The 16,261-nt window shown below is 39.1% G+C and overlaps 1 protein-coding gene and 1 pseudogene across 1 annotated transcript; both read left to right on the top strand.

Moving 5' to 3' along the window:
• The first annotated feature begins 551 nt into the window (after positions 1-551).
• Positions 552-1,771, top strand: LOC110615360 (annotated as a pseudogene).
• A 4,186-nt stretch (positions 1,772-5,957) lies between these two features.
• Positions 5,958-6,773, top strand: LOC110614734 (calcium-binding protein CML37). The gene has a single exon (XM_021756371.2). The coding sequence runs from the start codon at positions 6,091-6,093 to the stop codon at positions 6,664-6,666; it is 576 nt and encodes a 191-aa protein (XP_021612063.1). The 5' UTR covers positions 5,958-6,090; the 3' UTR covers positions 6,667-6,773.
• The last annotated feature ends 9,488 nt before the right edge of the window (positions 6,774-16,261 follow it).

The following is a 16,261-nucleotide window of genomic DNA, read 5'->3' on the forward strand; positions in this document are numbered from 1 at the left end:
ACATGCATAACATTACATGCATTTAATTACATATCAATTTCTTGATTGAGTTTGGAAATATTTAGTATTTGACTGATGAAATAAAATACATTTTTGAGAAATTCATTTGATGTAAAATACATATAATTGTCATTAACGAGTTTTATATATATTTTAAACTAAATGGAATGAAATAAGGGTACTCTCCTGTGACATTTAAGCACCCCTTTGCTCTTGATATGCATGATATACAGATTTTCGAATTTATGCATATCTTTAAGTTCGTGGCATTTGCATTTGTGCATGTATCTGCATTCACGACATTTTCTGCAAACACACTAGGCCCTGGTTTCTTTTCAGCACTTCCACAGCATTCATCAGTTTGTACTATTAAATTTTGTCTGCCATAGCTGGCTATGTAAATGAGTGCAAGCTCATGCATTCAAGTTTCTGAGGTTGTCCTAATATTTGTGAGTTCCATGAAGGTTTTCACACTGTGAACAGGCCATGCCAACTTAGAAAATGAAGAAGATTTTTACAGGTGTTCTATTTGTTGCTTTTTTTGGTTAACAATGTGGGATTATAATGCTTTATGGCAACGTAAGAGATGGGGCGGATGCTGGGGCGCTTTTTCTTGTTTTGGCTCACAGAATTGTGCCTGCATCCCGTATTCCTAATGGTAATGCAACAGCAGTGCAGCCAAATGGATCTTAAGCTGGTGGTCTGACCAACCAAGCAACAACACTAGCTCCATCACTTTTAGCCCCACCTTCTTCACCACCATCATTTAATAATTCAGGTTCAGCTCTCCCTTCAACAGCTCAGTCACCCAGTTGCTTCTTGTCTTTATCTGCCAACTCACTTGGTTGTCAATCCACAGTGTTTGGGCCATATGCCCATGAAACACAATTAGTTTCTCCCCCTGTTTTTTCAACCTTCACAACTGAGCCATCTACTGCTCCTCTTACTCCCCCACTAGAGTTAGCTAACTTAACTACACCCTCTTCTCCAGATGTTCCTTTTGCTCAATTCCTCTCATCTTCTGCAGATCCCAAAAGAACTGAGAAGAGCAATTACATTGCTGCCACTGATCTTCAAGCTACTTATTCACTTTACCCTGGAAGTCCTGCCAGCAGCCTTATTTCACCAATTTCTAGGACCTCTGGTAACTGTTTATCATCATCCTTTCCTGAAAGAGACTTCCACCCTCAATGGGATCCTTCAATCTCTCCCCAAAATGGAAAATATTCAAGAAGTGGTTCTGGCAGACTTTTTGGCCACGGCATCTTAAGATGCAAACTTCTTCTGTCCTGCTACATTCGCACGATTTTATCTGGACCATAACCCACCATTTCCTCATACTGGTGGGAGGTTTAAGTGTTTCCAAGGATTCAGATGTTTACCCTGCTGCTGGAAATGGCCATCAAGACAGGCACAATAGAAGTCCCATGCAAGACGCAGAAGAATTAGAAGCTTACAGAGCATCCTTTGGATTCAGTGCTGATGAAATTACCACTACTCAACAATATGTAGAAATTTCTGATGTGATGGACCACTCATTTACCATGACTCCTTTTACTTCAAATAAACCAACCATGGAAGAAAGTGTTGAGGCTACATCTAGGAGTGAAGGTCAGAAGGCACAGACAAGTCAGATGAACTTGCCGACCCTTAAGTTGGAATCAGATACTAAATATGAAGGTAAAGACTTTCTGTAACAACCCGAAAATCGGACCGCTACCGGCGCTAGGATCCAGATCGGCTTAAGGCCGCCGGGACCCGTAGCAAGCCTAACATATAACCTGTAAACCTGTATAATCTCATACATGATCAACAATATGCATAAAAATTTAAAACTTTTCCTTCAAACATCCAACTCAACCTGAACTTACATGTACATAGTCATAATCATAATCGTGATCCCTCTGTGGGATCTCATCAATGCCCCAACGGGCGATACAATATGAGACGAGTTGGCTTTCATGAACATTATAAAACATTTTTTATCATGTAATAAAAGGGATACCTCATACACAATGTCAAGCACAATATCTAATCCACAATATCTAATCCTTAATATCATTACATGACTGAAACTGTACTTTTACATAACATCAATACATTCATCATGTCCACACTATCTATTACATAAACCAGACTTCATTACTCTTGTAAACCTCCTGGTCTCCTGGTCTACCCTGTACCTGCAATCCTGGGGAAATAGGAGAGGGGTGAGCTACTAGAGCCCAGTGAGCAGAATAATAAAAACATTTAAATCATATGGATCATGGAATGCATCACATCACATCTAATCACATCAAGGATGAATTTGTCACCAATAGCCCTCTACATGGTCCAACTGTGCCAGAACGTAGAATGGGTCCTGGTCTTTCCCTTACATAGTGCCAGCGAACGTAGAATGGGTCCCACTGGTCTTACATTCCATACCGTACATATCACATCGTCATATCATAGATCGAGGGCTATGGATCATCCAACATTCATCCACATCAACATTTAACATATGCAATGCAACATATTCGTGAATTCTAATGCAAGCAACCTAATTCATCACATGACATTTATGATGCATGAAGCATGCTAAAAAGTACATTATTTGCTTTAAAACATGATAGGTTATTCCACTCACCTCTGGATAGCTCTGACCAGACACTGGGGCAACAGACTCACAGCTGGGGTCCTCGGTTCCTCGGGTCTGAACCTACACAGGTGGACTCAAATGAGGGACCAAACAAACATGAACATAACTCTAAACTATTCCCCAAAAACCCCCTAAAACATCATGGAATAATCATAGAAAAACATGCAAGAAAGGGCTGGACAGGGCACTTTCGGCGGCAGGTTCGGCGGCCGAAAGTCCCTCCAGAGCCGAAAGTCAGGCAGGTTCGGCGGCACCTTCGGCGGCCGAAACTCCCAGACAGAGGCGAAACTCATGCATGTTCGGCGGCACCTTCGGCGGCCGAAAGTCCCAGACAGAGACGAAAGTCTCTTTTCGGGGGCAACTTCGGCAGCCGAAAGGCCTGCCTCCCCAGCCATGTTCGGCGGCCGAAAGTTCCTTCGGCTGCCGAACCTGGTTTCTGCCAAAGGGCAGAAACTTGGCTCCCTTATGCATTTGTGCCTCCAAAACTAACCAATCATGCATAAACCTATTCTACAACATTCCCAAGCATTCACAAGCAAACATACAAGCTCCTAGGGGCATCAAACCATCAAAAACCCCAACTACAACACACAAGCAACTCACATTGTTCAAAAATCACACAAAAAACCCATAAACATAACTATGACCTAAACATGCATTCTACCCCCATGAACTTCATAAAACTTACTTAAAACATACTATAAGCTAGAGATCGACTCTTACCTCTTGAAGATCGAGAGTAGAGGTGACCAAACTTGGAGTTGGAAGAGATTCGAGTTCTTGAATCTCAAAACTCCAAAACTTTGCTCAAAAGCTCAAATCTTCAAAACGAAGTTAAAACAAGTGAAAAACTTGAAAGATCTAGAGGAAAAACATCAAAAATCGGTGAGGGGCGGCGGAAAGCTCACCTTGGCCGAAAATGGGGAAAAACTCGCCTGTTTTCGGCTAAGGGACCCTTTTATAGTGGCTGGCCAGGCCACGTTCGGGGGCCGAATGTGCCTCCGCATGCATGCCATGTTCGGCGGCCGAACCTGGATTTCCCTCACTTGTGCTTTCGGGGGCCTAAAGGCGCTCCCGAAGGCATGCATATTCGGCGGCCGAACTTGAGGTTCGGCGGCTGAACCTGAGTTTCCCTCCAAGGTTGTTTTCATGCAAAAACTCATTTCCATTTTACTTAAAACCATGAAATACCTTAAAACATTTTATGAAAACATGTTTCTACCCTACTAGAGGCTTCCGACATCCGAAATTCCACCGGACGGTAGGAATTCCGATACCGGAGTCTAGCCGGGTATTACACTTTCTTACTTTATCTATATCAAGTTATACTTCGTTTCTTGCTTAGGTATCAGGGAAAAGAGAGAAGGAAAATTTGGCCTGTAATCTAACCCAAGGCTTTGTAACATATTCATTATGTAGTCTCTCCTTCTGCAGAACAACATTTGCTGTTTTTATATTTCTAAATTTTTGTTCACATTTTTAGACTGTTGAATGTCGTGGTGAAAGCTCCTAACATTTAGCAAGATTATGTAGGATTTTATAGAGTTTACAATCCTAATCACAATAGGATTTTAAATCCTAATTCAAATTTAATTAGGAATTTAAGACTATTAAACTTCCTAAACAAACTTAAATTAACATAATACTAATTCTTGTAAAAATAAAACATAAATTTATTAGGAATGCAGTCACTAACTTCTGCATTCCATGAGAAACAGCATCTTTATTGAATATTGTTGTGACGTTTCGACTCCTTCCATTGTGAAAGCTTGTTCCACATCTGCATATCGTAAAAAATGCGAGAAATTATTAAATAATTTGAATTAACTATTTTGGTTACTCTAAGTTATTTGGGTTAATTTGAACTAAACGATATCAATTGGTAATCGAAACCACTCTGAGTTGTGCGGAGCTAGTGGAGCCGCCCGAGATACTAGCGAATTACAATACTCGATGGTCCGGTCCTGATTAACAATTTTACTCGATTCAATTGTGATGAGATTCGATGGATCAGAAAAATTGTGTGGGTTAATGGGACTGCGAGAAAGGGCTACCTGTCAAAAAAAATTATATGGAACTAGCGGATCCGGTGGACCCATGAAAAAAAGGCTACTCGTCTCCAGGAGCTAGGCCTGGGCCAGCGAGGAAAAGGCTAACCCTCTCGAGAGCTAGGGCTACCCGTGCAAGTACACATGCTCTTAAAGATGATGACATATTCTCAAAGATGAAATGGTCGAAAAACAGCAGGAGATATGATCTGGGATCATCCTGCTCTGATGCAGAAATTGACTACAGGAGGGGAAGAAGCTTAAGAGAAGGCAAAGGTGATTTGGCATGGCAATGACAAAAATTAGAGAAAAAGCATGCCGTCAGTTGTATCCCATGTATTAAATTGCAGGTTTATTTCATACTCTTCTGTTTGAAGTTATATGTGATAGGTGGATGATCTAGCATATGATCTAACCCATTCTCCTCCTCCTACGTTTCCTCTCTGATTGATGAGCGTCCCTGTGTTCCTAACTTCCGGCCTTTCTACAAGTTATATATCAATATATGTATGTGATGCATATAATTATATAGTATGGAGTGGGAAAATGAAATTGGTGCTCCAGGTAAGATGTAATATGACAAGTATTTTGGTAAATGAATCAGAGCCACAGGAGCTCTTGTCGTTGGTGAATTTCTTTGCCCAGGTGAAGAGAGATGTACATGTGCTATATGGCGGTACATGGAATTTTAAGATGAATTGCTTGATACTGCATTGTTAACCCATTAAAGCAGCATTCAAAAGTATCAGCTTCTGTCCCTATGCACTTATCATGAACCTTAGAATAGGAACAATCTGTCCTTCGCAAACCATGAACGAAGTTTCGACGATTTGGCTTGAACGTGTACCGAAGGGTAGAATTGTACGGATATTAACGAAGGCGATACGTTGAAGTTATGACCGTTGAAGGAATGAGGAATTGAAAATAGAGATGTGGCGTGACGACACTGGTTGACTATTCTCTTTCTCCAACAAAGACGGTAGCCGACATTCCTTGTTCGTTTGTGACCCCCACCTCCATAGATATTTTTTTTATTCGTTATCATTATTATAATTGAGGTAAAAGTAAATCCCGAAATGCTAAGGAGGGAGACAAGGAAACTTCCTTACCACGCGCTGCAGTCTCTACAGGCCTAAACTACCACTTGTAAAACAACTGGCCAAAGCTAATCCCCCCTTTGTTTTATCTCATCATTATTATTAATATTAAATACATCTCATCTGCCCACCCAAAACCGTGTCCTCAACTTCCAGACATATCCGTTGTACTCATTGCTTCCTCCACGTCTTTGACGCTTCCATCTCCTTATATATATATACACATATACGCACACCATAGATTCCCAGAGATATAGAAACTCAACACCTTATCTTATTCACCCTCAATTTTCTTCATATCATCATGAACTCCTCCAAGCTTTCACCTTCATCTTCACCCAAATCAGCTCTTACAAAATTGCGTCGGAAACTGTCTCCAAGGAGAAGCGAAAAGCGTTCTCTTTCTCTTTCTCCTTCTTCTTCTCGTTCTTCTTCTGCTTCTTCAGCTAATGCTACTATCTCCACCGAACTTCAAAGCGTCTTCAACTACTTCGACGAGAATGGAGATGGGAAGATATCTCCGCATGAGTTGCAGAGTTGCGTGAGGTCTCTGGGAGGTGACCTTTCTACTGAGGACGCTGAGGCTGCCGTCAGCTTATCTGACATGGACGGAGATGGGCTATTAGGATTCGAGGATTTTCAGAGGCTGATGGAGAGTAGCACCTCCGAAGAGGGTAAAAAGGAAGAGCTTAAGCACGCTTTTGGGATGTACGAAACGGAGCCTGGCTCTGGATTCATTAACCCTACCAGTTTGAAGAGAATGCTGAGTCGACTGGGCGAGTCGAGGTCCCTTGATGATTGCAAGGCCATGATTCGTACTTTTGACCTTAACGGAGATGGCGTCCTTAGCTTCCACGAGTTTGCTGTTATGATGGCCTGATTCCCCACGCTGGCCTCTGTTTTTTGCCCTTTTCTTATACTTTTAAATATTTATTTAATTTATTTATTTTGTACAGTTAATAACACTTTGGAACGTTTCCTTGCCAAGTTTACTTTTATCCAGAATTTCAATAAATCATATTCTCTTGGCTGTATCACCCAAGTAATGAGAAGCCAACTAATCTGATCTGCAAGCCAACCGAGTGCTTTCAGTTAACCAAGTAAGGTTCCCCATATGAAGGCAGTTAGCATCTTAACATAAATTTGACACAAAATTAACTCACAATTTCATGCCTGTTCAGTATTAAAGTTTCCATCTCTCACTAAAGAGACAAGGAATCAGACAAACCATGCAGGCTTGTCCCACTTCCAACCACACTTAAACGGTATATTTACTCAGGAAAAAAAAACTTAATCTACATTTTACTCCAAAATAAATCCATTACTTTAAATATCTCTGGAAACTTCTACCCAAATATCTCACATTGAAAAATTAAAAAAATTAAATATAAAATTACTAAATAATTTAAATTAATTATTTTAATTTAAATAAAAAATAAAATTTAAAAATTATTTAAATTAATTTGAATGGTACTCAACACAGTGACTGTGTTAAAAGCACGAGGATATTGTCAAATATTGCAAGAAAACTGATAGATAAGCATCCAGAAAAAGCCAAAACTGGTTGTGAGTAAGAAACATTATCATTAATTTTGAAGGAGTGAGCAACTAGTTTTGTTGGTCCAAGGGGCGAAACCCTGGTTTATTATGAAGGCTAAAATAATTGTGTGAATTTTTAACTTGTTTATTGCTCTGTATTGTTTACATATTTATAGTGTTTACAATGGTAAGTGATGTATACATAGTAGGACACTTGTAGCTCACGAAATACAGCTGTAGAGATAATATTGTAAACAAACTCAATCTCTTTGACACGTATCCTTATCAGGCCCCCTCAATTCGAGCAGTCGTGGGAGTGATCGAATTGTTAAAGAATGCATGAGCATTTGATGACGAATTCTGGGAAGTGGTTTAGTTAAAATATCCGCTAATTGATCCTTTGAACATATGAACTGGACTTTAACTTCTTTGTTATGAACTTTATCACGAACAAAATGGAAATCCACTTCCAAGTGTTTCGTTCTTGCATGAAACATCGGATTGACCGAAAGATAAGTCGCACCTATATTATCACACCATAAGTTTGGAATGGTTGGTGAGTGATAATTGATGTCTCGTAATAGTGCTTGAATCCAAACCATTTCAGTTATTGCAAGACCAACAGCTCTATATTCCGCTTCAGTGGAGGATCGCGCAACTGTCTGTTGTTTCTTTGAATTCCAAGAAACAAGATTGTTGCCCATGAAAATAGCATATCCAGTGATGGATTTCCTATCTGTAGTGTCAGTAGCCCAATCAGCATCAGAATAAATATTTAGATTTGTGGATTTGGATTTTGTGATCAATAAACCATGAGTAGACGTTTCTTTGAGATACCGCAAAATACGTTTCACAGAACTCCAATTATCTTCGGTTGGGGAATGTAAAAATTGTGAAACCTTATGAACTGAGTAACAAACTTCTGGTCTTGTTAGGCTCAAATATTGGAGTCCCCCAACTATGCTCCGATATAAGGTAGGATCAGAAAATGATTGATTAGCTAAAGAAGTGACAGTTCCTTTTGTTGCAGCAGGTGTAGAAATTCCCCGACACTCAGACATGTTAGCTTTTTGAAGCAAATCTGTAATGTATTTTTGTTGTGTTAACAACAACCCATCTGTGGTCTTGGTAGCCTCCATGCCCAGAAAATACTCTAATGACCCCAAATCCTTTAACATAAACTCAGATTGGAGAGACAAAATGATGTTATTCAAAGTGCGAGAACATGTGCCTGTCAAAATGATGTCATCAACGTAAACTAATGCAAAAAGAGTAACATTATTTTTGACATAATGAAACAGCGAAGAATCGGCAGGGGAAACCCGAAACCCATGATTGATTAAAGCTTGATTCAGCCGTTTGTACCATTGCCGAGGAGCTTGGCGAAGCCCATAAAGTGAACGTCTAAGACGACAAACATAATCTGGTTTATTTTGATCACAAAATCCTGGAGGCTGTTCCATGTAGACTTCACTATCCAAATCGCCATGAAGAAATGCATTCGATACATCCAACTGTTTTATCAACCAATCATTAGAAACAGCTAGAGATAAAACAATCCGAATTGTAGTAGGTTTCACCACAGGAGAGAAAGTTTCAAAATAATCGATTCCGGGCCGTTGATGATATCCCTTGGCTACAAGCCGTGCTTTGTAGCGTTCAATGCTTCCATCTGATCTCTGCTTTATTCTGAAAACCCACTTGCATCCTACAACGTTTTGAGCTTGCTGCCGCGGCACCAATTCCCAAGTACCCGTTTGAATAAGAGCATTAAGTTCTTGAATCATAGCTTCTCTCCACTTTGATTGTTTAATAGCTTGAGTGTAAGATGTAGGAACAAAATCAGGGACACAAGCGTGATGAGATTGTGGAGACCATGGTTGCTGCGGTTTAAGGTTTCCTGTTTGCTTCCGAGTGACCATGGTATGTGTCTTGATTGGTAATGGAGCTGGTTCATGAGACTGTAATTCAAGAACAGAAGCTGGCTGTGATAAAGGATTGGGAGAAGGATTTAATGAAACGGTGCGTGTTGTTGTGGGAGATGGAAGCGAGTCGGTTCGGCGAAAACTAATCAACTCAGCTTGATTTGTGTTTAGAGGAACAACTGGGCTTGAGGCAATTGGAGTGGAGCCAACTTCGGTCTGATCTGCGTTTAATGAAACGCTGCGGATTGGAGTGTGGGGAGCTGAATTGGACAAAAGCTCAAAACCAGTAGCTGTATTACTCCTTTCTTGATCAAAATGCTGCTGTAAAGTGGAATAATTCAGATTAGGACAAAAAACAGTCCCGTCTTTTGGAGATTTTCCAAGAATTCCAGCTTGGGAGTGTAACATATTCGGTACGGGAGGCAGAGGAATAGAGGTTGGACTGTCTGCTGCTTTTGTGAGAGACAAATTATCATTTAACGTCTTGAACGGAAACACCTGCTCGAAAAATAAAACATGTCGTGAGATGAATATACGACCAGAAGAAACCTCAAGACAAGTATAGCCTTTGTGAAGTTTGCTATACCCCAGGAAAACACAAGAAGATGATTTTGGTGCTAATTTATGAGGAGAGTAAGGTTTTAACCAGGGATAACACAATGACCCAAAAACCCGTAATTCATCATAGTTTGGAGATTCATGAAACAAACATTCAAAAGGTGTTTTCCCTTGCAACAAAGAAGATGGTAGTCTATTAATTGTATACACAGCAGTACTAAAAGCATAAGGCCAGTATTTGTAGGGAACAGAAGCATGGTTTAACAAAGATCTCCCAAGTTCGACTAAGTGTCTATGTTTCCTTTCCGCACAACCATTTTGTTCTGGGGTATGCGGGCAAGAAACTCTCTGTGTGATTCCATGTTGCTTGAAGTAAGTGGTTAAGGACCTATATTCTCCCCCCCAATCAGATTGGAAATTTTTAATGGGTACCCCAAAGTATTTCTCCACATGTGTACGAAATTGTATAAAAACTGACAAAACCTCAGACTTTTGTTTCAAGAAATATAGCCAACTATACTTGCTAAAATGGTCATAAAAAAGCACATAATAACGATACCCGTCATTTGAAAGAAAAGGTGCAGGACCCCAGACATCCGAACAAACCAATTCAAGAGGTTGTTTAGCACAATAATTGGATTCAGAAAATGGAAGTTTATGTGATTTGCTCACATTACAAGCATGACAAAATTGAAACTTCTTATTGGAATCAAAAGAGATATTATTTTTCCTAAGAACATCATAAACAAGCCGAACATTAGCATGCCCCAATCTCTCATGCCACAGTGAAATGGTTGCTGGAAAGGCTTTGGGTTGAAATGATCGAACTTGCGCCATTGGAAAAAGATAGAGACCATTCCTACTCGGGCCTTGGTACAGGACCTGTTTCGTGAGGATATCCTTCACAAAATATTTGTCAGGAAAAAACTCAATAGATGCATTATTATGAGCAGTGAAAGCTGAGACTGACAATAGATTATTAGTAAGCGAAGGTGAATAAAGAATGTCTTTGAAATGAAAATTACGACCATTAATAGAAGACACAGAAGACCCACGACTAGAAAGTGAGAGAGTGTTACCATCAGCTATTGTGAGAGTTGTTCCATCAGTGACAGGAGTCGGACGAGCAATTGTTTCCGGAGTAGAGGTTAAATGATAATTTGCCCCTGAATCCACCATCCAAGCATTAGATAAATCAGCATCAGTTGTTGCCGCATGTGCATGAGGAGTGTTTTTCGGTGAAGGACACTGCCTAGATACATGACCAGTCCCATTACAGTTGAAACAAGTAAGAGATGCTGAGGAGGAGTGACGACCAGTGGAGGAATTATTGTGCCAGTAGTTGCTTCTTCCACGTCCTCTAGAGTACCTGCCTCTGCCCCTACTACCTCTCCCTGAATTTGCAAAATGAGCAGTAGGAGGTACAGTTGCAGCAACATTTGTGATTAAAGAATCAACCTTCAATTGCGTTTCTTCACTCAACAATAACGCATATAATTCGTCAAAACCAATCTTCTGATTGCGAGCTTCAATTGCTCGAGTAAAAGGACGATATTCGGGTCCCAACCCTTGAAGAACATCACAAACTAAATTATCTTCAGTAATGGAACCTTCTTCAACTGCACACAATTGATCAAAGTAAGACTTTGCTTTTCGCATATATTCATCAATAGAATCTGAGCCTCTGGTTAAATATTTCAATTGTTTACGCAACTGTTGGACTTGCGTTTTAGCCCCAGTGGAATAAATGACAGCTAATTTATCCCATGCTTCTCTAGCAGTCTTACATCGAGTTATTTGATGAAGAATAGACTCAGACACAGAGCAATTAATCCAACTACGAACCACTTGATCCTGGCAAAACCAATCTGTAAACGCCGGATTAGGAGATCCATTTTGAAGCAATTCTGGTGGCGCAGCACCAGTACCATCAACATATGAAGCCAATCGATACCCATGCAGTAATGGCATAATCTGAGCATGCCACAAAAGATAGTTATTTGAGGTTAATTTGATGGACAGAAATTGAGTAACATTGGGTGTTTGCATAGTAGAAGAAGATGAGGAAATAATCGCACCAGCAGATTGAGAAGAAAGATCTCCAGCAGTGTCAGAGCTGCTAGAACTAGAAACAAGAGAACCTTCAGTCGACATGTTTAATTAAAGAAAAAAGGAAGAGAAATCAGATTTAGCTTTGGAGCCGAAAGGCTCTGATACCATATGAAGGCTAAAATAATTGTGTGAATTTTTAACTTGTTTATTGCTCTGTATTGTTTACATATTTATAGTGTTTACAATGGTAAGTGATGTATACATAGTAGGACACTTGTAGCTCACGAAATACAGCTGTAGAGATAATATTGTAAACAAACTCAATCTCTTTGACACGTATCCTTATCATTTATTTATGGACATGTGATAAGAAAAATGTCCAACGTACGATGTCCTCACTGCATATGTTAACCGTATATGAAAAAACATATACTGATTATATATGAGCTTGGCTTGTCACTAACAGATAATTCAGGGGTTTTTATGTTATTGGTGTCAAAAAAAAAATATCTTTTTAAGTTTGAAATAAAATCATTTATTAAATAAGACTTTCACCGTCAACATAACGGTCAAATTTCTCGTTCCACGTATTAATTATTTTTGTAATTTTTTTTCGAAAACATCTATGTCAGTCAATAAATAATTAATTAAAAAAATTTTAGCTTGGTGCCGAGTGAGTAGTTCCAGGATAAAAATGTTTTTAATTTTTAATTTACTTTTATAATTTATATAACTAAAAATGTTTTTAATTTTTAATTTACTTTTATAATTATATTTTCATTGTTTTTTTGTCATATATATAGATTGAAATTCATTAAGAGCTATATTAAATAATAAATATATTAATATTTAAATATTAATAATAAAATATATTAATATATTAATATTTAGAGTTAAAATGACGTATACAAGTTGATTGAGTTATTTATAATTTATTTAAGAGTTAAAAGAAATATATAATTAATTAATTAATATAAATATTTAAAATTATAAAAATTAAATTTATATTTTATTAAATTATTTTTTGCAGCCACAATGATGATCTCGTAATAATATTAATTTTATAGTACTAAAATTACATAGCAGTAATATTTTTTATTTAAATATTAATAATAAAATATATTATATATATTAATATTTAGAGTTATAAAATGATATTATTTTGCGATTATATATATATACCGGATTGTTTATAATTTATCAAATATATATATAACTAAATTAAATAATTAATATGAATGTTTAAAATTATAAAAATTAATCGATGCAAATTTTTCTTTATGGTGTTTTTGTGACTTAATACTCTCGCCTTTTCCTTTTTTTAAATCTGACTTCTTCTTTCCCATTCCCCATGAAAGATGATATGCAAGAAGAAAATATTATCTCTATTAAGAGCTCCAGAAATATTCCGATTATCACTTATGATTTCTGTATGGTGGGGATGTTTCTCACATACAATCTAATCAATTTTTCAGAATATGCAGATCTCTTTGGCAGATTTATGACATCTTTTAAAGGGATATCTATTATGGAATTAGAGGCAAAAAGATATCTGTTTCGATTTTTTAATAATGTTGATTTTGAAAATATAGAGAATGAGACTCTTGGTTGTACAATCGATTTTTGCTTGTTTGGAAGGAGATACAAGGTAACGAAAATTCTCTCCGTATCCCTCTAACTCATTCTGAATTTTGGATTCTGATTAAAGACCTCCCTTCTGGTTATTATAACGAGACGTTGGCTAAATTCGAAAATTAGTAACATATTCCATAATCCGTTAATAAATTTTAGAAAATAAAATATCGCGCTTTTATTTTAAAATCACGCCTTTTTTCTTTCTAATTTAGTAACGGAAAAAATCTGTTAGTGAATTTGTTATTAATCTAAAAATTAGTAACGGATTAAGAAATTTGTTACTAAAATTTGGAGAATAATATCGTCTTTTTTATTTTAATTTGCCTGCGTTTTTCTTATTTAATTAGTCATACATTTTATCTCCTTTCATTTTGTTTCTCCTCTTCTCTCCTCATTCCTTCATTTTTCCCTTTATCTTATTTTTTTTCTCCTCATTATTGACTCTATTTTCTTCCATTTTCTTCCATTTTCTTTCTAAGGCCTCTGTAACGCCCCGGAAATCCGGACCGTTACCGGCGCTAGGATCCAGATCGGCGTAAGGCCGCCGGGACCCGTAGCAAGCCTAACATACATCCTGTTTATCTGTTTAATCCCATACATGATCAACAAACATACATAAGAATTAAAAACTTTTCTTTTCTTCATTTACCAAACTCAACCTGTGCATGCACTATATTCATCATATACATAAACATTAATCCCTCTGTGGGATTTCATCAAAGCCTCAATGGGCAATATATATCCTGTGTTGAGTTGGTTCACATATACATCATAAAATAAGATCATGTACATACCAAGGGATTAACATATACTATGGTCAAGCACAACTCTATCCTCAATAACATAATTACATTCTTATCATTTGTCATGTCCACAAACTCTAGCTATTACATACATATGACTTTTCTCTTCTTTTCTTCTCTATCAATCCCGTACCTGCAAACCTGGGGTTAGGGGAGAGGGGTGAGCTAAAAGCCCAGTGAGCAGAAACTGAAAACATTATATTAAAGTTCATGCTTTCATGAAATGCATCATATCACAGACAATCCACATCAAGGGTGAACCTGTCACCAATTAGTCCCAACATAGTCTCGTGCCAGGCCGTAGCATGGGGTCCTGGTCTTCCTGTCATAACATATATAAAGCCTCGTGCCAGGCCGTAGCATGGGGTCCTGGTCTTCCTGTCATAGCATATATAAAGCCTCGTGCCAGGCCGTAGCATGGGGTCCTGGTCTTCCTGTCATAACATATATAAAGCCTCGTGCCAGGCCGTAGCATGGGGTCCTGGTCTTCCTGTCATAGCATATATAAAGCCTCGTGCCAGGCCGTAGCATGGGGTCCTGGTCTTCCTGTCATAACATATATAAAGCCTCGTGCCAGGCCGTAGCATGGGGTCCTGGTCTTCCTGTCATAACATATATAAAGCCTCGTGCCAGGCCGTAGCATGGGGTCCTGGTCTTCCTGTCATAACATACATAAAGTCTCGTGCCAGGCCGTAGCATGGGGTCCTGGTCTTCCTGTCATAACATACATAAAGTCTCGTGGACTAATTGGATCATACAGCATTCACCCACAACCACAAAATAAAATGCAATGCGACATATTCGTGTACTAATGCAATCAGCCTATTACATATCATCATGATGCGTGAAGCATGCCCAAACCATTCAGTTATTTGATTTAAAACATTAAGCTTGTTTCCACTCACCTCTGGCTAGCTCTGTCCAGACACTGAAGCAGCTCACTCACTGCTGGGGTCCTCGGTTCCTCGGGTCCGAACCTACACAGGTGGACTCCAATGAGGGACCAAACATATATAAACACAACTCTAATATATCCCCCAAAAACCCCCTAAAACATCATGAAAACATCACAGAAAATATGCATGAAACGGCTGAACAGGGCACCTTCGGCGGCACTTTCGGCGGCCGAAAGTCCTGGACAGAGACGAAACTCAGCTAGGTTCGGCGGCACCTTCGGCGGCCGAAAGTGCCAGACAGAGACGAAAGTCTCTTTTCGGGGGCACCTTCGGCAGCCGAAAGCTGCCTTCACAAGAGGGGTTCGGCGGCCGAAACTCCCTTCGGCTGCCGAACCTGGTTTCTGCCAAACGGCAGAAACTTGGTTCAAATGAACCTCCTGCCTCCCAAAACCATAGATCATGCATATTTCTCAACCAAAACACGCATACAAGTTCCTAGGGGTCTCAAACATGCATATACCCCATCTACAACACTTCATTCACACACAAACAAGCTACATTGCTCAAACTTCATCAAAACCCATAAACTCAACATATGTCCTAACATGCATTTCTACCCATAGATCTTACTTAAAACTTGTTTAAAACATAAAAAGGGTTCAAGATCGACCCTTACCTCTTGAAGAAACGAGAGGAAAGCGATCCTAGCTTGGAGATGGAGAGATTAAGCTCTTTGAACCTCCAAGCACTCAAAGCTTGCTCAAAGCTCACAAATCTTCAAAACAAGGTTATAAACTTGTTAAAACCATGAAAGATCTAGAGGAAACACTCAAGATCGAGGGAGGAACGGTGGAGACTCACCTTGGCCGACAATGGGAGAGAAAAAGCTCGCCCGTGCGGACCAAGGGGACCCTTTTATAGTGGCTGGCCAGGCCACGTTCGGGGGCCGAATGTGCCTCCGCATCCATGCAATGTTCGGCGGCCGAACATAAGGTTCGGCGGCCGAACCTGCACTTCCCTCACTTAGACTTTCGGGGGCCTAACGTGCCTCCCAAAGTCCATGCATG

Source organism: Manihot esculenta, chromosome 5, assembly GCF_001659605.2.
Source record: "Manihot esculenta cultivar AM560-2 chromosome 5, M.esculenta_v8, whole genome shotgun sequence".
NCBI classification, from domain to species: Eukaryota; Viridiplantae; Streptophyta; class Magnoliopsida; order Malpighiales; family Euphorbiaceae; genus Manihot; species Manihot esculenta.

Excerpts from the sequence above, each read along its gene's own strand:
- LOC110614734 (XM_021756371.2), top strand. The coding sequence starts at position 6,091 with ATGAACTCCTCCAAGCTTTCACCTTCATCTTCACCCAAATCAGCTCTT.